The sequence below is a fragment of the Triturus cristatus genome, chromosome 4_2 (genome assembly GCF_964204655.1).
Source record: "Triturus cristatus chromosome 4_2, aTriCri1.1, whole genome shotgun sequence".
NCBI classification, from domain to species: Eukaryota; Metazoa; Chordata; class Amphibia; order Caudata; family Salamandridae; genus Triturus; species Triturus cristatus.
Window position 1 is genome coordinate 193310122 of NC_140586.1, and position 27084 is coordinate 193337205.

The following is a 27084-nucleotide window of genomic DNA, read 5'->3' on the forward strand; positions in this document are numbered from 1 at the left end:
ATGAGGTGGCCTGTTTGATTAATACATGCCTCGTACCATCTATGGATATAATTATCGTTAAAAATGTCAGGCAGATTTGAATTATTCTTAATAGGGGTATAGAACGATAATCTCCCTATCCCCAACATTTTCCTAACGATTTTCCAAACCCTATATCCACTAAATACTGTTTTAAATGTTACCTTTTTGTAGTGGCTATCATGCACATATCTCCACCAATACCCTCCGCTATCCTTATCTAGCAATAATTGAAATGTAGTTGGTGTATAAGCCTCCCCCAATCTAGCTTCCAGATTACTCTGTAGCAGTTCCTTACTATACAAGAGTACCGTTGCCCAATAATACGTTAGAAGAATTGGGATCGCTAAACCCCCCTGATCTTTCTGGAGGGTAAGTAGCTTATAAGCCAACAGTCCTGCTTGGCAGCTTATTTAGCGCTGTGTTTGAAGCGCGCTTGTTTTTAAAGTACCCGTTTTTTTTTTAATTTCTATTTGCCCTGTTTTTAGTGGGGTAGCTGTCCCCTTACCTGCATATAATTGGTCTGCTCACCGCTGCTTAGCGGGTCCGGTTCTGAGGGTTTAGGAGCTTAGTCTCGATCTTTGTTTGGGCGCCATCTTGGGAGGGGTAGTGACGCTTTCCCAGCGCCATATTGAGTGTCCTAGTGGGGCAGTTCTCACCTCACCTGGTGGCCCTACTTAAATCAGTCCTCTGCGCGCAGCGGGTGCGCCCTCGCTGTGCCAGAGTCTTGCCAGAGTCCTGCCCGTCTGCGCCCGTCAGAGTCTTGGAGGCGTCGGAGCGGCGGGTGTGGTTAGCTCTGTAGGATTAGGAGTGGTGCTGATAGGATGGTATGTTACTCGCCGCAGGAGCTGCGCTCCTTGCAAAAGGTATCGGGCGCTTGCCATACAGTCTTTCCTGGCCGTTTCAGGGGTAAGAGGCGCTGCCCGACCTGTGGCTGGACACCAGGTACTGTCCCGACTATCCAACTGAATACGGGAGCGGGCAATGTGAAGCATATTTGCATGCTTTTAAATACCAGATCTGTGCCCAGACATGCTCAGGAGATCTTTGATCTCATTGTTACGGAACAACCTCTTTGCCTGATGTTGACAGAGACATGGCTTGGGGATTTGTCCAATCCTGATATCGCCATAGCAATTCCTCCTGATTATAATATTTTTAGGCAAGATAGGCTGGAGGGGAGGGGTGGTGGGGTGGCACTTGTAGTGAATAAACTTGCCGCCTGTTCCATTATCCCTATGGATGCTATCACAGGCTCGGAATCCCTCGCCTTTTCTATCGTACTGGCCGCCCACCAAGCTCTTAAAGGGCTGTTGGTTTATAGACCCCCTGGACCGGCTGGCTCCTTCTTCGAGGAGCTGCAGTCAGCTATCTCGTTGCTGGCCTTAAGAGCAGAGCATTGTGTGTTGGCTGGAGATTTTAACTTTCATATGGATGAGGGAGAGGACCCTGAGGTGATTAAATTGATCGATATTACGGCCCCTCTAGGCCTTGTCCCTCACCTCTCCGGTCCAACACATGATAGGGGCCATACCCTGGATCAGGTTTTCTCGATGCTCCCCTTAGAGGGGTTAGAACTTTTACCGGTGCTTTGGTCTGATCATAGATTGGCCAAATTTTATGTGCCAGGCTTGGAGAAACCCTCTAGTACCGTTTTTAGACAGCAGGGACTAGGAGTGAGGGCATTCCATCGGGTGACCCCAGAGATGCTAGCTCAGGCTTTTCTTGATCATCCTTGACCCTTTTCGGGCGATTTGGAACGGGACCTCGAGTCTCTGCAGGCGTGGCTGATGGACAGGCTAGATGATCTCGCCCCTGTGAGGACACCCAGAGCAACATCAAAGCGGGTTTCTGCCCCTTGGTTTACGGAAGCACTGTCAGCTTCTCGCCGGCAGTGCAAGGTGGCTGAGAGGGCATGGCGTTCACATTATGACCCGGCGGCCAGGCTGCTGTATAGGACCACGATTAAAACATACCATCGTGATATCCTCCTTGAGAAAAAGGGTTATTTTGCCAGGAGAATAGAGGCTGCCTCCTATTCCTGCAAGGAGATTTTGACCATTGTGAGGGAGTTCACGACTCCACGGTCTAATGTAACCCAGGCCGCGCCCACTGAGTCGTGGGTTTCTGCTCTTGCCAACTTCTTTACAGCTAAGATAAAGTTGATTCAGGACTCCTTTCCCTCAAGGATGGTGAAAGCATGCCTCAGCTTTGCGGATGAGCCAGTTCCATCGGCTCCTGAGGAGTTCATCTTGGCCGATTTTTCGCCTATTTCAGCTGCATCGTCATTGGCATTGATGGTCAATCTTAAATCTGGGTCGCCTCTTGACCCATGCCCTGCCAAATTTTTGGCGAAGATGGCGGCGGTTGTAAATCCCTTGGCAAATCCACTCTTGAATCTCTCTTTGTGTGAGGGGGTGGTCCCGCAGGCTTGGAAGAAGGCGATGGTGATTCCCCTCCTCAAGAAGCCTGGCCTAGACCCTGAGGCGTTGGTCAATTATAGGCCAATCTCTCTTCTTCCTGCGCTGGCTAAAATTGTGGAGAAGCACGTGCACACCTTGCTCTCTGGATTTTTGGAAACCAATGATCTGCTTCATCCTACTCAATCTGGCTTCCGCCCCAATTTAAGCACCGAGACTGCGCTTTTGGAGGTGTCTGAAGCCATTAAGGAGGCACTGGATTCAGGATGTAAAGCTATGCTTGTCATGCTTGATTTGTCGGCGGCCTTTGACACCGTCCCCCACGAGGGTCTCCTCGTCAGACTTCATGAGATCGGTCTGAGGGGGACGGTGCTCAGCTGGTTTAGATCCTTCTTAGCGGACCGTCGACAAACGGTCTGGGTCTCCCCAAGCTCTGCCGTGATGCCGCCTTTGGGAGTCGGAGTCCCTCAGGGCTCTGTGTTGAGTCCGACTCTTTTTAACATCTTTATGACTCCATTGGCCGCTCTGGCGGAGTCCTTGGGGGCCCAGATCGTATCCTATGCCGATGATACTCAGCTCCTCTTTACGTGTGGGAAAGGTGAGGAGTTTGACGGAGAGAGTATTCGTGAGTGCCTTGGGGCTGTTTTCAAATGGTTCCAGCTGAACAGCCTCAAATGCAACTCAGACAAGTCTGAGGTACTCTTTTTTGGTTGTACCTCTGATCCAGATTGGCAGGAATGGTGGCCGACTAATATGTTTCCTCCTGCACATTCCTCCCAGCAGGCAAAAAATTTGGGAATTAAGATAGACAATGGTCTGACGCTGAGATCTCAGATCCTCTGTCTTACGGGTACATGTTTTGGCCTCCTGAAGATGCTCCGGAAGTTTCTTCCTTTGCTTTCAGAAGAGCCTGGGTCTTCCGGAGTATCTGTTACAGCGCCTTCAGGTGGTCCAGAACTCGGCTGCTCGGGCTATTTTCGGCCTTCAAAGGCGAGCCAGAGTGTCTGGCCTTCTGCAGTCACTGCACTGGCTGCCTATCCGGAAGCGGATAGTCTTTAAGGTGTTGACGCTGGCTCATAAGGCTCTCTATGCCTCGGGCGCGAAATATTTGCAAAGGAGGCTTACTTTTTATCGCCCGGCTCGATCTTTGCGATCCGAATCTCTCTTCCTTGCGGTGGTCCCTCGACTAAAGAGGGCCCGCGTAGGGGGTCGCTCCTTCAAGCCGAAGGCATCGCAGCTTTGGAATGCTTTGCCATTGTCTGTACGTAGCACGTCTAATTTGCTGACCTTTAGGAAGGGCCTTAAAACTTGGCTCTTTGCCTCTTAGCATGCTTTCTTCCTCAGTTTTGCTGTCTTTCTTTTGTCTTTCTGTGTTATGATTTTATGTTTTCAAGCTGCCAATAAAAAGCGCCGGGACACTCCAATGGAGTAGCCGTGCGCTATAGAAATCCTAAATAACATAACATAACATAGATGCAATTGTAAGTAATCCGTGCCAAAATATTGCCAACCATTGCATAGAGTCAGAAGCATTATTTAAAAGAGAGGCCTCGTTCCTAGATCAACTCATCATGAACATCTACAGATGAGTTTTGTTGGCTCCCGAAGCATATTAGTTAAGCCCAGATTAGGTTGGAATTCAGTTTAACAAGAACCATGGAAAGCCAAGGAAGATTCCTGAAAACCTATTTTAAACTAAGAGCAGCCAAGGAAAGTACATTAGAACATCTTTTATGAATGGAACTTTAAAATTCAAGCGAAAAGACAGCTGCACGCACCTACCTTCACAGGTCTCTTGTCAACTTAAAGATAGAGAACTTATGGTCCACCCCAGAGCGTTTAGTCAGCTTTAAAGGAACGCTAACCAAATGCATCTGGTGACATTCCTGGGTAGAAGACATGAAGCTGTAGGTAGGTAAAGAGTGCACGTTTGGATGATCTTAAATGACTAGGTGAAAATAGGCCCACACCCAATCCTGGGCTTTACTTCCTCTAGAAACTGAAATATAAACTGCTGCAACTCCGGATGGGTGGGTTGCCACTGTTAAAAGCAAAACGACAATCGTGAACATTGCCTGCGCCATCTTGTCTGGTGGAAATTTTTATGTGCACATAAGCTGCAGTCATTTTAATCTATCACAGCCATTTTGTACTCTGTTGGTCACCTTTGTTTCACCCTGCCCTTACTAGCATCCCTCTGACCGACCTGGTATGTATGCTGGGGGCTATAAACTCTATTGCCACAACAAACCTCAGCGCCACTTGCTGCCACAAACTAGTTTTTCCTCATCTCTGTTTACAGGCAAACCTTTGGACAATCTACCCCTCACTGCACCTAGTTACACAAACAGGTTCCAAACACCAAAAAGACTCTTGCAACATGATGTATTGCACTGCAAACAGCAAGACTTGTTTTTACCAACACTGGGACCTGTTTTTATCAACAGAACGGACTCTTAGATCTGGCCGGTCTCACATGTTTTAGACCCTGAAGCAAGGTCCAGCTGCAAGATAAGATTGTCTGTTTGACCTGGGTGGGAAGAGAATTACTGTTGGGCTTGTGCGACAACCTGCCCGGGGCGGGGACTCCAAGCTTGTGTAACCACGTCAATGAAACAAATGCATTGTGTCAAACCTGTATAAAAGGAAGAGCCTATCAGCAGAACACCTCCCTCAGACATCCCGGTGTCTGCAGTTGACGTGATCTCATGAGAAATAAACCTTTTTCTTGTCTTCCCGTTTCCAGCGCTTGCCTCATTATTTTGATAGCGAACCAAACTTGAATAAGAGGTGGAACCCTGCACCAGGCAGCATTGAGGGTCTTAGAAGACTCGCTGCCTTTAACAAATTGGCGCCCAAAACGTGAGGGCCCATCAGCGACGCGTGGGTCCGGTAGAGGTCCTAACGACGGAGTGAACGACTAAACGATTGGGGAATACCTGCCTGAGAAGACCCTCGTCTGGCTGGACGGACCTCTCTCGAGTGACCTGCGGTCCTGACTGGGACCTTAGAGGAACGCCGCATTGATTGTTGGAGTGAGAGGACAACCAGGCACTGGAAGGGGAAGGGGAAGAACTGTCCATACGGTCCAGGTAAGGTCGTGAAAAAACAACTTAAAAATTGATTGATAGAATAGTTTGATTGAAATACTAGTATTCCTTTTTTGATATTGAGTTCGAGACATTCCCTGCTTGCAAACAACGAAGAATAGGAATATTCTCTCTCTTTGCAGACAGCGAAGGACAGGTAGTGCAGACTTTTTGTCTAAATTGATTGATTGAGATATTCATTCGGACCGATAAATACGTCATGCCTGTTTTCTCTAGATTGTTTGATTGTTAATTGTTTTGGATCGGACCGTTTGTTAGAGGTCAGTCAGACGGCGCCGCCGGAAGGCACCCCTAACAAGGACATGTACGCAGGGCTCGAAAAATCCGAAAAATGGTACTAGTCCTGCAGGTCTAGTACCTTCAAAAATCTCCTCGACCTAACTTCACCCTACTTGACCTCCGTCTCTGAAAGCGGAGCAAATGTGACAAGTTAAGATTTAAAGGCATCTTTATTGCTCATTAGCTTTGTGAGCAATAAAAATGCCTTTAAATCTTGTTAACTTGTCACATTTGCTCCGTTTTTAAAGACAGAGGATAAAAGTTAGTTTGTTTTCCTACTCGCCAGAAAGGGCGAGTAGGACCTAAAAATAGCTCGTCCTTATTAATTCTACCTCGCATATGCGAGCGGGCGAGTGGATTTGTCGAGCCCTGGTACGTAAAGTATGGATTACCCACCGTAGCTTATAGCAAACAATGGCATAAGTACACTAGGAAGGACAGGGTAAATCAGTGGGCACTGACGGGATTCTTTCGATCCCGCTAAAATAGAAACGTTAGAATTCGCTCTCCACAAAAAGAAAACTAGACCAGCCATGTTTGACAGTTTTGGTTTATGGCGAAAAGATGCAGCTCAAAGAAAGAAAAGAGATGAAGCTAGACAAGATAAAGAAATGCGAAAATCAGCTTACCAAGCCTGTAAAAGGTTAGAAGAAAAACTAAAAGAAAAAGAAATCGATAAAAAGGAACAGGAATCAAAAATATCTGGTCAATGCCCTGTTAGAACGCCCTCAATCTTTTACCCCGAGTTACCGGCAAAACAAAGGGTAGATATTTATTGTTAGGTCCCCCAATCATATACATGCCACCCCCTTACGCCCCTACTCATCCTGTAGTACAACGCCAGGACCCCCAAAGTATAGCCGGAGGTGGCACGATTGCCTCAGTCTCCACCGCATCTGCTCCCACCGAGTCACCCACACCAAATGCCTCAAAGGATACAGTAGTAGAGGTAGGATCAAAAGAAAAAAGGAGCGCCCAGGGTCCCGCGATTAAGTAAAAATGAGCGAGCAGGCATTTATAAAATAGTTAAATCCCTCATAGATAGGAAGGAGACAGAAGAGTATGTAACTGGCATATGCAACTCCTATGTTGAAAATCACAAACGATACTTTATTGTACGTCTCTGTTACCACACACTTACTGCATATGAAGAGAAGTACCAAGATGTAGGGCCCGAGCGACTAGTGGCTCTCTATAGGAAAGTAGACACTGGAGATGAAGGCGACAACAATGTTACAGAACTCTTTTCATCCACACTGGAAGTATTCCGTCACCTTGTGGAACAAGGAAAGATAGATAAGGACAGGACATCTAAGATAGCAGGACCCCCGGTGGAAAAACCAGATAGCATGATGCCGATAAAAGAAGCTGCCCCTTATAGGGTACCTCCTAGAGGACAAGGGACTCATGACGATATGAACCATCAAGACGCTAGAGGAAGGGTGGTCTACAATTGGGTGTATCAACCATGGGACAGACAGGACATTTTGACGTTCCGTAAATCTTTACCGGATTTACGAAAAAACCCCACCGCCTTTTACACCGAGCTAGGTACCGCTCTGGGATCAACAATAATGACACTTGTCGACAGACTTGTTCTTCGGGTTGTTTGCCAGCAGATGTGTGGAAACATATTAGGAAAATAGATCATACCGAACTGCTTGGTCATACCTGGGAACAACTTAACACACTAGATAAACAGCGGAACCCTGGTCAAAAACCAGTTAAAGCAATATTGGACCTCCCTGACAAAATAGTGCAGAAAGTGAAAACGCTGATCCCAGAGAAAAAGATAGACTGGTCCATAGTAACCGCGTGCCGCCAGAAACCACAAGAGAATGTCTCCGAGTATTTCTCCAGATTTGAAACGGTGTTCTCCGATTACAGTGGACAAGACATGTCCAATGCAACCGGACACTACTTATTTGTGCAAAACTACGACAAAGGACTACTGCCAGATATATCCCAGAAATGACAAGTCAGCGAAAGTAGTTGGGCAGCATCTAAACCGGCGGCCATTCTCCAAATGGCCCAGTACTAGGAGCATCAGAGAACTGAAAATGACAGGGCTACAGAAAGGAAAAAGAAGGACTTGAAGGAAAGGGTGATGATAGCACAACTCCAGGGGGCGAATACAGGAAGGGAGCAATATAGCGGAAGAAACCAGCAGAATACCCCTAGAGTACAGCCACCTAGAAACAATTCATCGACATCATATGTAAGGACACCAAGACCTAGGACAGGATCAATGTGCATTTTGCAAAGAATATGGACACTGGAAAACCCAATGCCCGGCTTTGTTAGGAGCTGGTAGGGGCGAGTGAAATAGTAAGAGGACAGAGAGGAAGAGGACGTGGGAGAGGGTACGCGAGTGAAGCAAACGAGGAAAGGCCAGGAAGAGTGAACGCATTTGACCACCCAAACAGAATCAGTACCAACAGACAGATTTTGACAATACGTACGACTTTGCATAGGACAGCCAGGGGCAAGGGAGGGATCCAGTCGAGCTCTATGTTGACTAGCAAGGCCCTTATGTTACCGCTAAGGTCCTGGGCACAAAGTCGCCATTTTTGGTAGACACGGGAGCAACACGTAGTGCACTATCTAAACGACTGATTCCAAGGGCACCCTTGTCAGGCTCACGTGACCTCAATAGGATTGGACGGTACGCCCACCACCAACCCTTTGTCCCGACCGATCCCTTTTAACCTTGACAACAATAGCATCGAAACGACATTCCTCCTCTCATCTAACACCCCAGACGCCATTATGGGTCTCGACCTTTTGAAACACTTCCATGCGACTATCAGATGCTCACCAGATGGAGTGCGTGTCATCCTGTAGGACAACCCTCAGCGCCATAGAAAGAACCCTTCTCAGCACATGTTTCCCATCTCCGAGACGGACGCATCCCTACTGGACACTTTGCCATCACACTTCTGGGCTAAAGCCGATTCAGACGTAGGACAATGATGATTGACCCAGTACACGTAACAATACGGCAGGACGAAACCCTACCGAAAATACCGCAGTACAAAATATCGCCAGAGGGTGAGAAGGCACTGACAGAGATCATACACTCTTTGGTAGAGGCAGGGGTGGTAGAGGAAGTAGTGAGCAACGTTTGTAACAGTCCCATACTACCGATTGTAAAGGGAGAGGGAGACGGAAAAGCCTACCGCTTCTTCATTGACCAGCGGGAGATAAACAAAATCGTAGTGCCGCAATACCCAATAGTTTCCGACATCACGACAATTTTGACTTTAATCCCCTCCGCTGCCACCACCTTCACTGTAATGGACCTCAAAAACGCATTCTTTTCCATACCTATACACAAGGACAGCCGCTATCTATTTGGATTCACCCTAAACTCCCGTTCGTACAGGTTTTGCAGAGCACCTCAGGGGTACACTGAGAGCCCAAGCATCTATAGCCAGGTGATTAAAAGACAGTTGGACGCCATAGAATTGCCAGATGGAGTGGCACTAATACAATATGTAGACAACATCTTTCTAGCAGCAGGCACCATACCAATAGCCGTCACAGCCACCATCAAACTACTCCATTTTCTTGCTGAGAATGGTCACAAGGTCTCCCGAAAGAAATTACAGTTCTGTAAATCACAAGTGACCTATTTGGGTCACCTTTTCTCAAAAGAAGGGAGGAAACTCACGCCTGACAGGATCCAGACAATTCTAGACACCCCTGTCCCCAAAGATCAGAAGCAAGTCCGCTCTTTGATAGGTCTCACCTCATTTTGCCGACAGTGGTTACCGAACTTTAGCCTCATTATCAAACCCCTTCTCTCCCTCCTAGCTAAAGACATCCCCTCGCTTCTCCCCTGGACCCCCGAATGCCAGTCAGCCTTTAAAGAACTACGCAATGCCCTTTGTTCAGCGCCTGTCCTAGGAACCCCAGATTACTCCAAACTAGTCTTCCTGTACACGCACGAGATGGAGGGATGTGCATTGTCTGTCCTAACACAACCAATTGGTCACAAACCACGCCCTTGTGCATATTTCTCTGCCACCCTCGATCCAGTAGCCAGAGCGCTGCCAGCGTGCCTGCGCGCTGCAGCAGTATCGATACGCCAGAGCGAAGGAATAGTGCTCTCCAATCCAGTCACTGTTTTAGTACCCCATGCAGTCGACACACTACTAAACCAGACAAAAACCCAACACTTTACTAGCACCCGACTGACACGATATGAGTTGACCCTGCTAGCACCGCACATTACTCTAAAGCGATGCACCACCCTCAATCCAGCCACAGTGTTACCCTACCCGAAAATGATCCTAGCGTGACTCCACTACACGACTGTGTGACACTAACCGATGAACAAACAGAGTAGAATAGATCTCAGAGACACCGCCTTTCTAGAACCAGATGGGAGGACTATGGGTGGATGGTTTGTGCATCAAACTCCCCGACGGCACCACCTCAGCTGCATACGCTGTCACCACAGCCCAAACCGTTCTGGAAACAGCCCGTATTCCCCAATGTTCAGCCCAGGCTGCAGAACTCATTGCCCTCACACGAGCATGTATCCTAGCGACTGACACGACAGTTAACATATACACCGACAGCCAATATGCCTTCGGGGTGGTTCACCATTTTGGGATCTTATGGAAAGAAAGAGGGTTCCTGACTTCACACGGTACACCCATCCTGCATGGAGATTTAGTCTCCGCCTTGACGCAAGCAGTCCTCCTCCCCAAGAAGTTAGCAGTGATAAAATGCCAAGCACATAGGAAAGTTACTGATCTCATATGACAGGGAATGCACTAGCAGATGTTACTGCCCGAGCCGCGGCAGGAGACAGAACTATGACACGAATGTATGTGACCAGGTCACAAGCTGAACAATGGACTGACGCTAAGACCACTGTAAGGGACATACAGACTACAGGCACACAAGACGAATTGACCGAGTGGGAAAGGGTGGGACTAAAAGACTAGGAAGATTGCTGGAGAACTAAAGACGGAAATAAATGGCTGTTACCCAATGCCTAACTCATCCCCATATTGACCATGGCACATTTACCAGCACACATAGGCTCCACACCCATGACTGAACTAATCACCTGAGTATGGCATAATGTCAAGATAGCAGAATCTGCAAAACGCCTAGTACAACAACGTATAGTCTGCCTACAACACAACCCAGGGAAGGGGACAGTAGTACCACGGGGATGGTTTGAAGTCCCTGATCACCCCTTTGAAATCCTTCAAATGGATTACATCCAACTAGAGAGATGCCATGGTCTAAAATGTGTCCTGGTGGTTGTGTGCGCTTTTAGCAAATGGGTGGCGGCATATCCCACCCGCGACAATACCGCCTTAGCCACTGCAAAAGTATTGCTGAAAGAATTCTTCCCCCGAAACAGCCTTTGCAGAACTTTATGGAGCGACAACGCCCCCCACTTCGTAGCCGAAGTGATACAGAACATACTGAGACGGTTGGGGGTAAAACAAAAGTTCCAAGCCGTCTTCCACCCCCAATCAGCGGGCCTGGTAAAGAGACACAAACTAAAACTAGCCAAAATAGTTGACACGACCGGGTTGAAATGGCCCGACGCCCTTCCATTGGCATTGCTATCAATGCGCTCCACCCCAACCAAACACAGATTGACCCCGTATGAGGTGGTCTTCGGCAGGCCTATGAACATTTGGGCGGCACCAAGACCCACCTCCATTAACGATGTCCCGAACATATTAATGTCGAATTATTTGCATAAATTGACAAACGAGCTAACAATTATCCACCAACAGGTGCAGCAAGCCTTGCCTGATGTATCCAGGGGGCCGGGACATGAAATAAAGCCAGGCAACCAGGTATTGATTCGCAACTTCCAAAGAACGAAGAATCTGGAGCCTAGGTGGACGGGCCCCTGGCAAGTCCTGATCACCACCCGAACTGCCCTCCGAGTGGAATGAAAACGAAACAGGCTGCACGCTCATCATTGCAAGCGAGTCCCTCCAACCCTGGCAACCTGTGAAGGGGTGGAGGTGCAAGAGGAAGTACTCGCGAAGAACCGACCAGCTCTGAGTTGCTACCCACAAGAAGACACCCTCGAACTATCAGAATTTGCCGACCCCACGGTGCCATCCAAGAAAGGATATAACCTAAGATCAATGAAAAGGAGGGAGCTCCAATGACCAGGCCACTAACTGAGTCAAGGTCTCAGATCGTTAGCACAGTCAAACACCGCTACCAGGAAAGCGCCAGACAAAAGTCTGTGGTCCTACCAGTTGTTGAGCTCCTCGAAGATGATGGAAGAAACTGAACACCTGCAAAGCCACCTCACACACCAAGACTGCTAACCTGCACAGCACAAAGACAATTGCACTTGTAGCCGCATTTCTCACCGGTCTCCTGCTAATGGTTGCAATCTGGATCATTGAAGACAATGCACCTGCATACAGAACATTGTCACCCACCAAGCAACCAATCACCAAGAAAGAACACTACCTGGTATCACTACCGCCACATCTCCAAGAACGACGCAAAGAATTCTGGAATAATTCTTTCGTGCAGATGTTGCACCAGCACAATCTTGCCACCAATGCTACAAACTGTTGGGTCTGTGGGCTGTTACCACATGCCACTGAACATCCATCCCTTTCATCCCTTCGCCCTTTTCTATTCACGGATCTTGCCTTGCCTGGATGATACTCCTACAAGAAAGTTAAAAAGACAATGCCACTTCCGACGGAACAATCGCCCAGTTCTACAACGAGTTCTGGCGAAACAAAACAGGAAGAACAGCCGCCCCCTTCTGCCTCACACCTTCAATGCGACATTCCCGATGAATGTACCCCTCGTGACGTCGGCGCGCTTCCTGCGGAAGTCCCACCTTGGGTGCGCCATCTTCGGGTTCTCTTTTCCCTTGTTTTGTTCTTTTGTCTTTTTTTTTTTTTGAACCCCAGGCGGTTTTAGTCTCGTTTATTCTCCAAGTCTCTTTTCAGTATTTTATTCTTCTCAACCTCACTTGTTATTCCACCTTGCTCTCCTGCCTCATCTTTCTGGCGGAGGTGGGTGGGTCCACTAGTGAATCCAGAAAGATCTTCAAGCTGCAAAACTACACCGACAGGTAAGAAACTATTAGTTTTGCAGCGTGAATCTTTCTGGATTCACTATGCTGTGCATAGACTTTGTAGCGGTTTGCTAATTTTGTGGCGGCTGGGTGGAAGATGAGCGTTGGTCGTTGAATATATGTTGGAGCACCTTCTGTCCTACTTGTGCTTCCTTGTTCATCTGTATGTCCACGCAGTAGTGCTTAGTGAACGTGTGCACTGAAGCCCAGGTTGCCGCCAGGCATATGTCCTGAATGGGCGTGTTTGCCAGAAAGGCAATTGTTGCCCCCTTCTTCCTTGTGGAGTGTGCCTGTGCCCCCTCCGATAGTTCTTGTCCTGCCTACCTGTGGCAGAATTGTATTGTTAGCGGGATCCATCGTGCGATGGTGCCCTTGGTCACTGGTCTACCCAGGAAACTGGTAGCGAATGACACGAAAAACTGTTTTGTTTTCCTATGTTCCTTAGTTCTCTCTATGTAGTGCATCACCGCCCTTCTGGCGTCGAGAGTGTGAAGTGCCCTCTCTGCGCCCGTTGTCGGGTTTTGGAAGAAACTTGGTATTTGAATGGTCTGGTTCATATGCAAAGCGGACACCACCTTTGGCATGAAGTGTGGGTCCGTCCTCATGACGACTCTGTCCTTGTGGATCTGTATGTAGGGCTCCTGTAGTGTTAACGCCTGCAGTTCGCTTACCCTGCGTAGCGATGTTATTGCTACCAGGAAGGCTGTTTTCATGCTCAGCATTTGTAGTGAGGCTTTGTGTATGGGCTCAAAGGGCGCCTTCATGAGTTCAGTCAGGACTAAATTGAGGTTCCATGCCGGCGGCGGCATTCTTTAGGTGGTGCTAATCTTTTAGCTCCCTCGAGGAATCTCTTTACTACCCGAGAGGTAAAGAAACTTCCTCCCGTCTCCACTCGTGTGTACGCTAAAATCGCCGCTAGGTGTACTCTTAGTGACGACGAGCATAGATTAGATTTTAGTAGGTGTGTGAGGTATCTAAGCACCGTTGATTCCTTGGTCATTTTGTTTTGCAGTTTATTTCTGGTGCACCAAATAGTAAACCTTTTCCATTTATCTCCATAGCATTTCCGTGTTGTTGGCCTCCTAGCCTCACTCGCATAGTGCTTCGAGGTAGCTTAAGGTGTGCGAACTCTAGGTCCTCAGAAGCCAAGCCGCTAGACTGAGGCTCTCTGGCTCTGGGTGTAGAACCTCTCTGTTCTGCATGGAGAGTAAGTCTTTGATCTTTTTGAATTTGTGTGGGGGGCCCTCTGCCATCTCCACTATCTGAGAGTACCACGTTTGTCTTGCCCACTGTGGTGCTACTAGGATCAGCATCATGTTGCTTGTCCTGCATTTGTTGAGTACCCTGTGCATCAGTGGTATTGGTGGAAAAGCGTAGGCAAATGTTTTTGACCAGCTTATCCATAGGGCATTCCCCTGGGATTGTTTTTCTGGTTGTCTGGATGCGAAGTTTTGGCATTTTGCATTCTGGCGTGTTGCAAATAGGTCTATTGTAGGTTTCCCCCACCTTCTGAATAGTTTTTGCGTTTCCCATCCATTGAGCTCCCACTCGTGGGATGCCGAAGTCTGCCTGCTGAGCCAGTCCGCTTCCACATTGTCCTTCCCTGGAAGGTGTATGGCCAGCAGGTCTATTTTCAGTGGGATTGCCCATCTCCAGATCTCCTGAGCCAGTTTGCACAGGGGGAACGATTGCGTTCCTCCCCGCTTGTTGATGTAGAACATCGTCGTATTATTGTCTGTTTGTATCAACACTCTTTGGTTGTACAGCTGCCTCTGGAAAGCCTTCAGGGCTAGCAGTACGGTCTTCAATTCCAGGTAGTTGATGTGTTTGACCGCCTCCGTTGGAGTCCACAGACCTCTCACTCTGAGCTTGTTCATGTGTGCACCCCATCCCCTCTGGGATGAGTCTGTGGTGATGGTCACAGTTGGGTTTGGAGGTGTCAAGGGTTTCCCGGTTGTGATGTTTTCCCTGTTCCACCATGTTATCTCTTCCTGCACTGCGTGCGTTACAACCACTAGATCCTCCCAATTTCCGTTTGCTTTTGACCATTGTTGTTGCAGCCATTCTTGGAATGGTCTCATGTGTAGGCGTACATTGGGGACTAGGTGTATGCATGACGCCGTCATCCCCATGATCTTGCTCGCTGTTCTCACTGTCAGAGCTCGCCCCTTCTGGTAGAGATGTGTCTCCTTCAGCAGGGCTTCTGTTCTCCTGTTGCTGGGCATGACTGTGTTGTTTATGGTGTTGATCTGTGCCCCCAGGAAGACCTTCACCTGTTCTGGTTCCATTGATTATTTCCCCCAGTGAATCGAGAACCCTAGACTTGTTAGTGTATTTGTCACTATTTCTGCGTGTTCCTCGCACTTGTCGCGAGTACTTGCTTTGATTAGCCAGTCGTCCAGGTAAGGGTATACATAGATCCCTTCCCTCCGTAGGTATGCTGCTACCGCTGCCAGGCATTTTGTGAACACCCTTGGTGCGGACTTGAGGCCAAATGCCAGGGTTGTGAATTGGTAGTGATCCTCGTTGATGGCGAACCTTACCAGGTTCTTGTGTCGACCGTTCATCGGGATGTGCAGGTAGGCATCTTTGAGATCCACCGTGGACATGAAGTCTCCTCCTCGTAACTGGGGCAGCACTTCTTGCAGCGATGTCATTTTGAATCTCTGCATTTTTATGAATCTGTTAAGGAACCGTAGATCCAGGATGGGTCTTAGTGTTTCGTCCACCTTTGGGACCAGGAAGTAGTTTGAGTACACTCCCTTGTTCCTTTCTCTGTATGGCACCGGTTCTATGGCCTTCTTTTGGAGCAGTTGCAGAGTCTCCTTTTTGAGTTGAGCAAGCTCCTGCCCGAAGCGTTGCCTTATTTTTGGTTTCTTGTCTGGAGGTCTTTTCTCTAGCTCTATACAGTACCCGTACTGTATGACGTTCAGAATCCATTTGTCTGATGTTATTTTTTGCCATTGTTGAAGGTAAAGTTTTAGTCTTCCGCCTACTGGTGTTGCATGCTCGTAGGTGTTTGGTTTGTGAACCCCCCCCTACTGTGTTCACTATGCGCTTCACCCCCTGGGGTATCCTGAGGGTGAGCCTCTTCTTTCGATGGAAGTCACTTTGAGGAGGGTTGGTCTCCCCCTCTTCTCTGTCCACGTCAGTTTCCCCTCCTGCGAAAGGACTGGCCCCCGAGGTTGGTACTGCCAGTTCTGCTTCTGCTGGCCCTGCTGGCTGTGACCTTCACCCTGCTGTCCTTGCTGGAAAGTCTGGTGTGACGTACCCGGCTGGTTTCCTCCCCTTCCGAAGGGTCTCCGAGCTGTGGTGCCTCTTCGCATCCCTCTGAATTGCAGGGCCCCCATGGACCTAGCCGTTTCATTTTCCTTCTTCAGCTGGGAGAGTTTTTCGTCCACCGTGGCACCGAACAGCGTCTCACCGTTGAATGGTGTGTTCAGTATGTTGTTCTGGACCTCCTGTTTGAAGCCAGAAATTCGGAGCCAGGCTTGCCTCCTCTCCGTGATACCAATAGCCATCAGCCTGCTAGATGTCTCTGCCCCGTCCAATGCTGTCTTAATGCATGCGTTAGAAATGCTTTTGCCTTCCTCGACCAGATGGGAAGCTCTCTGTCTGTACTGCTCTGGGAGATGCTTAATTAGGTCTCCCATCTCGTCCCAGTGTTGGTGCTGGTGCCTGTTCAGAAGGGCATTGGAGTTGGCCATGCGCCAGTGCATGGCCGCATTTCTCTCCACCCTCCTCCCGGTGAGGTCCATTCTTCTGCTCTCCTTGTCGGGAGGCGGCCCTGAGGTAGCCAGCACATTGACCCTCTTCCTGGTCGTGGAGGCTATGAGGGAGTCAGCTGTGACTGATCCCTTGATATATGGAGGATCCTGTGAAGAGTGCATGTACTTCTTTTCTGTTCTTGGAGTGATGGATCTGCAAGTTCCGGGCTCCTTGAATGCCTCCTTCCCTTGGTTCATCACGCTTTGGAGCATGGGGAGGAACTGGCTCCTAGTCTGGATGGGGAGCAGTGTTTCCAGTAGAAAGTCTGCTTTCTGCTTCTCCTCGTCCAATTTCACCCCAAAGGCCGCTGCTGCGCTCCTGACGACCATGTTGTATGCTCCAATGTCGTCTGGCGGCGAAGGCCTCGAAGGATATATGTCTCCACGGGCTCCTCGGGACTTTCAGCGTCGAGGTCTTGCCATTCCATCTCCTGAGTCGTCGACGGCGCCGAGCCGTAGATCGACTACTGCGCGTCTTCTTCTCCCTCATAGTAGGCTTCCTCCTCCTCCTCTTCAGGATCTCTCGACAGATCTTCGGTGTCGAAGTCCTCCTGTTCCTCGACCTCGGTCGACGGCCTTACTGGGATCTTGTACCGTCTAATTTTTTCGTCGAACTCCTTCCTCAGAAGGATACTCTCCATCTCCGCCTCGAGCCTTCTCTTTTTCTTCTCCATTTCAGAGGCGGGATCGGCGTCGAGCGCTGGTCTCTTCGGCGGAGCTTGCGTCGACGCGGCCTTTTCCTTCGTCGTCGGGCGGCTCACCTAGAGGCCCTGCTTCGACGAACCCTGCTTTTCGGCAGGCTTCGGCACCTGGGAGTCCTTCTCGAAGGATCCGCCGGGCCTTTCGTCCTTGGATCCACTTGCGGTCGTCGAAATTTTCAGCGCTGGTGTTCCTTTCGAGTACTTTGACTCTGTTTTTCGAGAGTCACTCTCAGGTTTTCGGGGCCCTTTCGGGGCTTTCGTACTCGAAGAGTCTCCTACCTAGTCAGGCGTTTTCTTATCGGTCTCTGCAACCGTGAAGACGTCGGGTCCTTCGGCGATGTTGTCCTCATCGTCGGTGGAGAGGCCCAGCTCGTACAGCGACGGGGCCTTAGCCTTGCCTTCCATGTTGAAGTTGGCTCTTCTCTGCCTTTCTCTCACTCGGAGCGTCTTCGGCGTGAAGATGGCGCAGGCGTTGCAATCCTTGCTCACGTGGTCGATCGGCAGGCAAAGTTTGCAGACTGGATGCTGATCCTTCTGCGCGTATTTGTGGTGGCAGTTACGGCAGAATTTGAATGGTGTCTTGTCCATTGCGCTCAGAGTCTCTGAGTGCGCATTTTCCAATGGGCGTCGAAGTTTCCGTGGAACTCCACCTTCGTCGTCGTCCCGGCTGTATGTTCTTCTTCTCTGTAGTCTTGTATACTTTCTCCTTCGATGAAACTCGCGTATTTATCTTTTCCTTCGTTCAAACTCTGGAGCTTCTCGATGACGATCCAGACCCAACGGCGGAAAAAAGAATCTGAAGATGGCGCACCCAAGGTGGGACTTCCGCAGGTAGCGCGCCGACGTCACGAGAGGTGCGCCGACGTCACGAGAGGTACACCAAATGGTGGGACGTCGACGCCCACCTGGGCTACGAAAAAAACAAAAGAAAGACTACGAATCCGGACCCAACCACAAGATCGCGGAATAATGCACAGCATAGTGAATCCAGAAAGATTCACGCTGCAAAACTTGAGGGTGGAGTTCCCATTCTTGGATCTGTTGTCTTTGACAACTGAGCAGATCTGCAATCTGATTGTTTACTCCTGGAAGGTGTTCTACCAGGAGAAACATTCTGTGATGTATGGCCCATCTCCAGATGGTCTGTGCTAGTTGTGACAGCTGGAGAGTGCCCCCCACCCCCCGTTTTTGTATGTAGTACATTGCTGTCATGTTGTCTGAACAGATCAGGACAGCTTTGCGTACTAGATGAACTTGAAACGCTTTGAGCGCTAGATAAATTGCTGGCAGCTCTAGATGGTTTATGTGGAGCTGCTTTTGCTGCAGGCTCCACATGCCCTGAAATGTATGTGTTTGGAGAGGAGCACCCCAACCAGAGAGCGATGAGTCTGCTGTTAGCATTCTCTGTGGGACCGGGTCGATGAAGGGCCGCCCTTTTGAAAGGTTTTGTGTATTCCACCACTGCAGAGAGCAATTGGTGCGGCCGTCCACCAACACTAGATCCGATAACCGACCGAGCTTGGTTCCACTGACTTGCTATGCACTCTTGAAGGGGACGCATGTGAAGTCTTGCGTAAGGAACTATTAGTATGCAAGACGCCATCACCCCTAGTAACTGCATGAACACTCGAGCTGGCAATCCAGAGTGGACAGGAAGTCGCCTTGTTGAAGGAGTGGAAGTACTTGTAGAGTGACCATGTGAAAGTGGTCTGATTGAATGTATAGATTGAGTTCTCTGAGGTCCAGTATAGGCCTGAGAGATCCGTCCTTCCTGGAAATTAATAAGTACAGGGAGTATCCTCCGGTTCCTTGATGCTGTAATGGGACCGGCTCTATTGCTCCTTTTTCTAGCTGAGATTGAACCTCTTGTTTATTCCAGAAGGGTGAGGCATCGGGTCCCCTGAGGCAGGACGCTTCCAAGCCCCCGTCAGGGAAGAAAGGAGCGAACCTTCAAAGGAAAGTAAGATTTCCCTCCCATCAGACCCCTGGTGGACGGCCTCCAATAGATGGTCCGCCAGAAAGTGAGCCACCGGATCACCCATGCGTAGGATGCCCACAGCCATAGACACCGCGTGAGCAAAGGCCGCACCCACCTCCGTAGGGCCCCGCGGTGGAGAAATCAGCTCCTCCGTGGGCGACTGCTGCAAACTAAGGCGGCCGTCCCCAAGGCCAAGCGGGGCAGGCATGGGCTAGACCTGGAAGTCAGAAGGAGCCGAAGAATGAAGGACCTGCCGCTCTTCCGACGAACACCTCTGCCCCAGGAAGGGCGGGGAGTCGCCCTTCGACGCTGGTGAAAAAGACACCACACGGCGACCAGTCTCCAGGGAGGACGACAACAATATGCATGCCTCCGGAGAAGGAGCGTCCGCAGACTAATCCGTGGTACGAACCCTGCGCAGAGCAGTAGTATACGCTGCCTGAGGTGGGACTATGGCACCAGCCGGACAAGGGACCTCCAAGTCACCCCGCACCGGGGACCGGAGCGGAGCTGGAGCCGCACCAGCCTCGGGGCGGCGCCGGAGTGACGCCGACCCCCGCCGAGGCAGCCACCTGCGCGGGGGAACGAGACGGGCCTGGGGAGTGTCATGAAGCCCTCCGACAGCCGTGGCCCAGAATGAGGCAAAGATCGCTCGGCAACCCATGCGGCGGTGCCAGGGACAATTCAACCTCCGACTCACCCTACGACGAGACAGCCCCCTGTGTGGAGGGACGAAAGGGGCCCGGAGAGGGACGAGGGGTCTCTCCTCAGCCTCGACACGGAGCGGGATGGGGAGGGTCCACAGACCTCCGGGCTCCGCACAGTCCAGCTGCTGCCGGCACCGTAGTGGCGCCACTTCGGCCTTAGACAGGACCACCCTGTCAAAGGACCGAGAGGAGCTCGGGGATGCGACCCGAGCCCCGGCGACATCCCGCAACACCGCAGGGACCCCCGCGGGAGTTTGCGGCAAGGCAGAGACGCCGTGGCCTGAAGGAGGTGCCCCAGTGGAGCCACACCCCAACAGTACCACATCCTCCAAGCCTGGATCCGAACCAGTCGGCACTGGGACCGGAGCCACCGGCGGCGCCGCAGAGGGCCCTGCGCAGAGCGAGGGATCCGCCGACGCCCCAGGAGGGGAAGGAGGAGGAGACGCCAGTGAGGCCTGCAAAGCCGCTGCGTATGTCTCCATTTGGACTCTCGACGCCCCAACACCGGGAAACGGTGGATAGGACGACACGCGGGCCGCATCACCCATGGAGAGTCCACGCCCCCAGGAGGCCAGAAACCAGTGCATGTGAATCTACAGCAGTACTACATGCAGCAAACAGATGCTTACATTGTAAGTAGCATAACCCATTATTGTATGTACAGCTGTAAATACTCTACATCAACTGTAAAGTAGTAGCCGCCCCTAAGCAGTGGCTAGCCAGTAGATGATGCAGAGGTTTGGGACAGGGTACTGGCAGGTTGGACCCTCCTGTCTTGATCTCTTGCCAGAGGTCCACACTGTAATGTTTTGTAAATGAGTGCGTTGTGAACCATGTAGCAGCTCTTCAGATATCTGCAAAAGGTATGTTCCCCAGAAAAGCCATAGTAGCTCCCTGTTTGCAGGTAAAATGTGCCCTGGGGCGAAAAGATCGGGCTCTTTTAGCTTTAGCATAGCCGGTTTGAGTGTATTTGAAAATCCACCTGGCGATCCGTGCATCAGAAATGGCATTGCCATTTTCAGACTATGAGAATGATACAGTAGTTTTGTATTACCTGTTGTCGTAGATCCCCTTCCCCTAAGGGTGCTTTTAGGTGGAAAACGAACTTCCTTTGCACAGTTTCTCTTCTTATACATTGGAGCTCTCCCATAGGGTTCCAGACCCACGGAGAAAAAAAGATTCTGAAGATGGCGACTGCGTCAATGGATTTCCTTCGGACATCATTTTAGGAAGGGTTTAGGCCCAAATGGCAGACCACGCCCATGAAAAAAAACATAAGGGACTACAGGACTCTAGGTCCTCTAGATGGGGGAATAATGCACAACATGTGAATCCAGAAAAGACTTTCGTTGCAAAACCATGGTAGCCTGGCCCATGTTGGTGCCACCAGGATGAGGGCGAGTGACGTTTGCCTCAGCTTCATGACCACATACAGTTATCAGTGTGAGAGGAAGCTTAGGCAAATATCCCGGACCAGTTTATCCATACAGCATTGCCCATGGACTGGGGTGTGGAAATCTGGCAGCAAAGTTAGGGCATTTTGGGTTTTCGAATGTGATGAAAAGGTCTATGTATAGAGTGCCCCACCTGTGAAAGCAAGGGAGTAGGACTTGAGTGGAATTAACATTTGTGTACTTGTCGCTGCGTCCTGTTGAACAGGTATGCAGAGTCATTGTCCACTCCCGGAAAATAAGCGACCAGTGGATGAACCTAATTACGAGGGATTAACCAACGCCACATCTGTTACGCTAAGGCCGACAGGTGAGGTGAGCGTATTTCTGCAGATAAAACATGGCAGTCATGTCTGTATGCACAAGGAATGCTTTGCCTTGAATCTGCAGAAGAAAGGCTTTGAGTGCTAGTTGAATGGCTAAAATTTTCCAAGCAGTTGTGGAGACCCAGTAGATGATGCGACCACAGACTCTGGACTGTCATGGAACTGAGATGTGCTCCCCAACCAGCTAGAGATGCACCGTGATGGTCACCTGTGGAACTGGTTCTACAAAGGGTCTGCCCTGCAACAGAATTTTGCTTTTCCGTCACAGCAGCGAGTGATGGCCTTTTCCAAAACCATTGCGTCCATTTGACCCTCAACTTAAGACCACTGTCTTTTAAGGCACGCCTGAATCGGGTGCATGTTTAGTCTGGCTTGGGGCACTATAGCAATGCATGAAGTCATAATTTCTAGAAGGCAAATAACTGTGCACAATGGAAGTGGACTGAGTGGCTTATAAAGAGTCAGATGCTATTGGAAGACTTGCACCATCTGTGGAATCGGAAAAACTTTGCCCATGACTAAGCTCAAGATTGCTCCTATAAACAGTTGGATCTAGAGTCACTCAAAGTGAGACTCGCTGCATGCAAACCCTAGGCTGTGTAGCAAGGAAACTACAGACTGGGGAGTGAGCTAGGCTTTCCTGTCTGCTTGCACTCTTGATCAGCTAGTCGTCTAGGTAGGGAAAGACATGAATTACTCCCCTCCTGGGATGCGCCGCTACTACCACTAAACAATTTAAGACCCTTAGAGGTGTAGTGACGCCGAAGGTCAGTACCTTAAACGGGTAATGTAGATTACTTACCATGAAGTAGCGGTAGTGCAGATTGCCGATGAGCTAGAAGAACTAGGATGGAAAAGTAGTAGTCCTTCAGGTCCAGAGTGGCCATAAAGTTGATGTGTAGTCTGGGGATGACACTGTAGTGTGACCATGTGGAAATGTTCTGACAGGATTCATTTGTTGCGAGGTTGATGCCTGACGATTGGTCTGAGAGGACCATCGTTTTTGGAAAAGGGGGGGGGGGGGGGGGGAGGGAAGTATGGAGAATAGCAACCTGGTGCTGCTTGGGCACTGGCTCTATGGCTCCTTTGGAAAGGAGTGCCTGCATCGTAGCAATTTGAGACGTTCCTCAGCCCTGAAAGCTGTTCCCTCTAAAGGACCTTTGTGGGAAGCCCCTGCCACCCTGGGGATGAGAACTCTGTTGCTGCTGGGCTGGCTCTGGGAAAGTGACTTTCGAGGAACCTTTTGTCTGCTGCCTCTGAAAGGAGCCCCTGTCAGAAGTAATCTGTAGAGCACCCATCGCCTTGGCGGTTTGTGTCCTTCTTGATCTTTCCAAGCATGGTGTCAAACTAGGTCCGAACAGGTGCTCCAGCTCGAATGGTAGCTTATCAAGGTGGTGTTGCACCTCCAGCTGGAAGCCAGAAAAGGTGGGCCCAGAGCTCGCCCAGAAGGACTGTGGTGTTCACTCATTTCTGCTGTTAGCATTCCATCCAGTACCAACCATGTAGTTGCACCAGAGATGGCCTTGCTTTCCTCAGCTATCTCTTCCCCCACTTGTATACTAGTCAGAGGTGCTGAAGGAGCCCCTCCATTTCCTCCCAGAGGAATCTATCGTAGCGAGAGAGGCGGCCTACGGAATAGGCAATGCACCAGTGTGTGGCCGCACCTATCCCTAATCTCATCCCAGTCGCATCAATCAGCTTACTCTCCTTGTCAGGAGGCTAAGCATTTCCAGTACCCGGACTGCTGCCCTCTTCCTAGCAGTGGTGACCACTAAGGAATCTGGCAGGACAATGCCCGAAATAGGAGCAGGTTAGAGGGCACTGGTTTATATTTCTTTTCAATCTGTGGTGTCACCACGGAAGATTTTAGCAGCTCTTTAAAGATCTCTGGGGTAGATTTAATCATGCCCATGAGCATTGGGAGGTACCTGATGGAGCATTCAGCCATTGAGTGTATCCACCAAAAAATAATCCTGCTCAGCGGTGGCATACATCTGTGTCTTCTGGGGCACAGCTAAGGGCTGATTAACGCTGCTTCATGTCGCAGTGTCATCTGGTGGGAAGGCCGTGACTGGGACATGTGCTAGATCAAGGTCTCTGATAGTCTGTCATAATCCTCCCAAGGATCTCCTAAGGCAACAGGGTCAAAGTCCACACCTGGAGAAAAAGGGCTAGGACTGCCAGGATTGGAATAAGACTCCGGGGACTCGAGAGATGAGGGCAGAGATGATGGTGGTGGAAATGAAATTAAAAGTGATGGTGTTGGTTGCGGAGGAGAAGCAGAGATTTTGTTTTGGGGCCTCTTTAGGGGCAAGAGGGGCACAGGAGTGTCCAATGACAGGGCTTCCTTGAAGGCAAGCATGCTTTTCTTTGGCAGAGATCTTGTGTGTGTGGGTGGATGAAGATCCTTCTCTGCCAATCATCCAGTTCCTGCTGCAGCCTCTTGAAGATGGGGAGTTACTCAATGGTAAGAGTGGAGGGTCTCTGATCCAAAGGTGGTTTTGTTGCTGAAGATGGCTGCTTAGGTGCCAGTGGCGCCTTTTTTTTATTCAATGACCGAGCCAGCTTTGAGCGTCTGGCACTGACAGGCGTCCTTGAACTATAGGCTAGCTGATGATCGAAGCCCTTAGAAGGGTCTTTTCTTGGCTCTAAGGTCTTCCTTCGGTGTCGACCAGTGATCGCAAGTGGTGGTGACCCAGAAGGTAGCGGTAGTGGCTTTGGCTCAGGGCTTGTCCCCTGGTGGGGCGGTACTTGGTTTCGACATGCTGACGTTTGAGCTTTGAGAAGGGCTTGGGCATCAAAAGTATTCATGTGAGGCATGGTATTCAAGTCAAGACTTGGGTGGATTGAGTGTCCTCGAGTGCCTGCTCCACCAGGATTTCCTCCCCGCCTGAGTCAGAGACGTTGAGGTCGATAAACTGAGTACTGGACTAGTGCGCCAGGGAGATCAGACGACGTTTTCAGTGCTTCCTCTGCACCAAGCAGGTCAGACTCACCGAAGATATCTGGTGTTTCAGAAGAGGATTTGTGCACCATCACCCCACCCCCGTTGGTCTTGACAATGATGCAGAGTCTTCCTGCTGCGGAATGCCAAGCAACAGTTGCAGTGGCTCTTATCTTGCTCCGGTGAGAAGCAAAGAATGCAGATGGTGTGGAGTTTGGCTCAATTATATTTAGAACAGCAGTGCATCCATCTTTTGAAGGGCATGCGTTCAATTACCTCAGGTGCGTCTTCACTTTCCGAAGTTTAGTCCGGAGCATGCAATGACCCAAACAACATTTGACTAGAGGAACAGATTCGGCATTGTTGTAAGAGAAGTGTCAGAGTCTTCTAGCATGGGAAAGAAGGGAGTGACCTCTGATGACGTGAAAGGAACTGGCAAACGCGTGGTCACCGGGAGCATGCTAAATCACGCCTGAACCCGATGGTGGATTAAACAATTTAAAAATGGAGATTGTGCCCATGCACGTGACTCAAAAGACATCTTTGAATTAAAAGTAGCAAATTTCCAAGCCCAACACTAAATGGCTGGAATATACAGATCATGTCTATCTAAAGCCACACATGCTACGAATTTATGATTTTGCAGCGTGAAACTCTACTAGATTCACTTGCGACCCTCCCATTTCAAGGAGGTCCGCGGAAGGGAAGAAAAAACGGAACATGTTGAACATGTACACGGGCACTGTGGTATTACAAGAACTGTCACTTGAGAGCTAGGCTAGGACAACCCCCAGTCATTAACCAGGAAAATCTAAAAAGAGACACACTTATGGACCCAACCACTAAATGGTGGAATTGTGAAAAAATATTCATCTTGAAGATATATCATGCTGCAAAACCAAAGCTTGCAGCATTGATTTGAAGTCCGTTTCTGGGATATAGAGCTTAACCCCTTTCCGAAGTCTAAGTGGACAATGGGTGCTTTTTACCTGGTTGGCAATGGGTGCTCATATGTTAAATTTTTTTAATCCAGAGTGATACCAACGGAATTGGTGCAGTCAATGAATGAGGGTTTGCAGTTGAGGATATTCAATACATCGAGTCAGGCTTGGAGCCTAATCCACACTCCAAGAAATTATGAACTTTACTCACCACTGCGCCAACTGCGCCCACTCCATAGCTTGCTGCTGGTGCCAGGGCATGGTACGGATCAGCAGTGTACACGCGGCCATAGCTAAAAAAGAAAAATATCTTAGCAGTAGTCTTATTCCATCCACCCCCCCACCCCGATGAATTTGCACTGAATGCCTCAGCCTAAGATTATGCAAAAAGGCCTCACTGTAATCCTAAATCTTCAGTAAATGATTCTTCACTGAATTCATGAACAATGAACTTCTCAATCTATGTGTAAAATCATTGGACACTTTACAAGAGAACGAATAAGTTTACCTGTCGGTGTAGTTTTGCAGCTTGAAGATCTTTCTGGATTCACTATGCTGTGCATTATTCCGCGATCTGGTGGTTGGGTCCGGATTCGTAGTCTTTTTTTTGTAGCCCAGGTGGGCGTCTACGTCCCACCATTTGGTGCACCTCTCGTGACGTCGTCGTGCTTCCTGCGGAAGTCCCACCTTTGGGGCGCCATCTTCGGGTTCTTTTTTCCTCTTTTTTTTTTTTTTTTTTAACCCTAGGCGTTTTATTAATTTTCCTTTAGTATTTTTATTCTACTGATCCTCCTTGTCCTTCCACCTCTTTCTCCAGCCTCATCTTCCTGGCGGAGGTGGGTGGGTTCGCTAGTGAATCCAGAAAGATCTTCAAGCTGCAAAACTACACGGACAGGTAAGAAACTATTCGTTTTGCAGCGTGAATCTTTCTGGATTCACTATGCTGTGCATAGACTTTGTAGCGGTTTGTTATCTTTGTGGCGGCTGGGTGGTAGATGAGTGTTGGCCGTTGAATATATGTTGAAGCACCTTCTGTCCTACTTGTGCTTCCTTGTTCATCTGTATGTCCACGCAATTGTGCTTAGTGAACGTGTGCACTGAAGCCCATGTTGCCGCCAGGCATATGTCCTGAATGGGCGTATTTGCCAGAAAGGCAATAGTTGCTCCCTTCTTCCTTGTGGAGTGGGCTTGTGGCCCTTCCGATAGCTCCTGCCCTGCCTGTTTGTGGCAGAATTGTATTGTCAGTGCGATCCATCGTGCAATGGTGGCTTTTGACACAGGTCTACCCATGAAACTAGTTGCAAAGGAGACAAAGAACTGCTTGGTCTTCCTGTGCTCCTTGGTCC

The 27084-nt window shown here is 49.6% G+C and overlaps 1 protein-coding gene across 25 annotated transcripts in view; it reads right to left on the reverse strand.

Moving 5' to 3' along the window:
• RBFOX2 (RNA binding fox-1 homolog 2) overlaps positions 1 to 27084 on the reverse strand; it is a 527728-nt gene that overhangs the window by 9639 nt on the left and 491005 nt on the right. For all 25 annotated transcript variants that reach the window (XR_014960570.1, XR_014960569.1, XM_085601134.1 and 22 more), the window contains one exon: positions 25950 to 26031. Coding sequence is in view for 23 of the 25 variants with exons in the window: in XM_085601134.1 (XP_085457260.1) it covers positions 25950 to 26031 (82 nt within the window). In the remaining 2 variants the exon portion in view is untranslated. The remainder of the gene's footprint in view (positions 1 to 25949; positions 26032 to 27084) is intronic.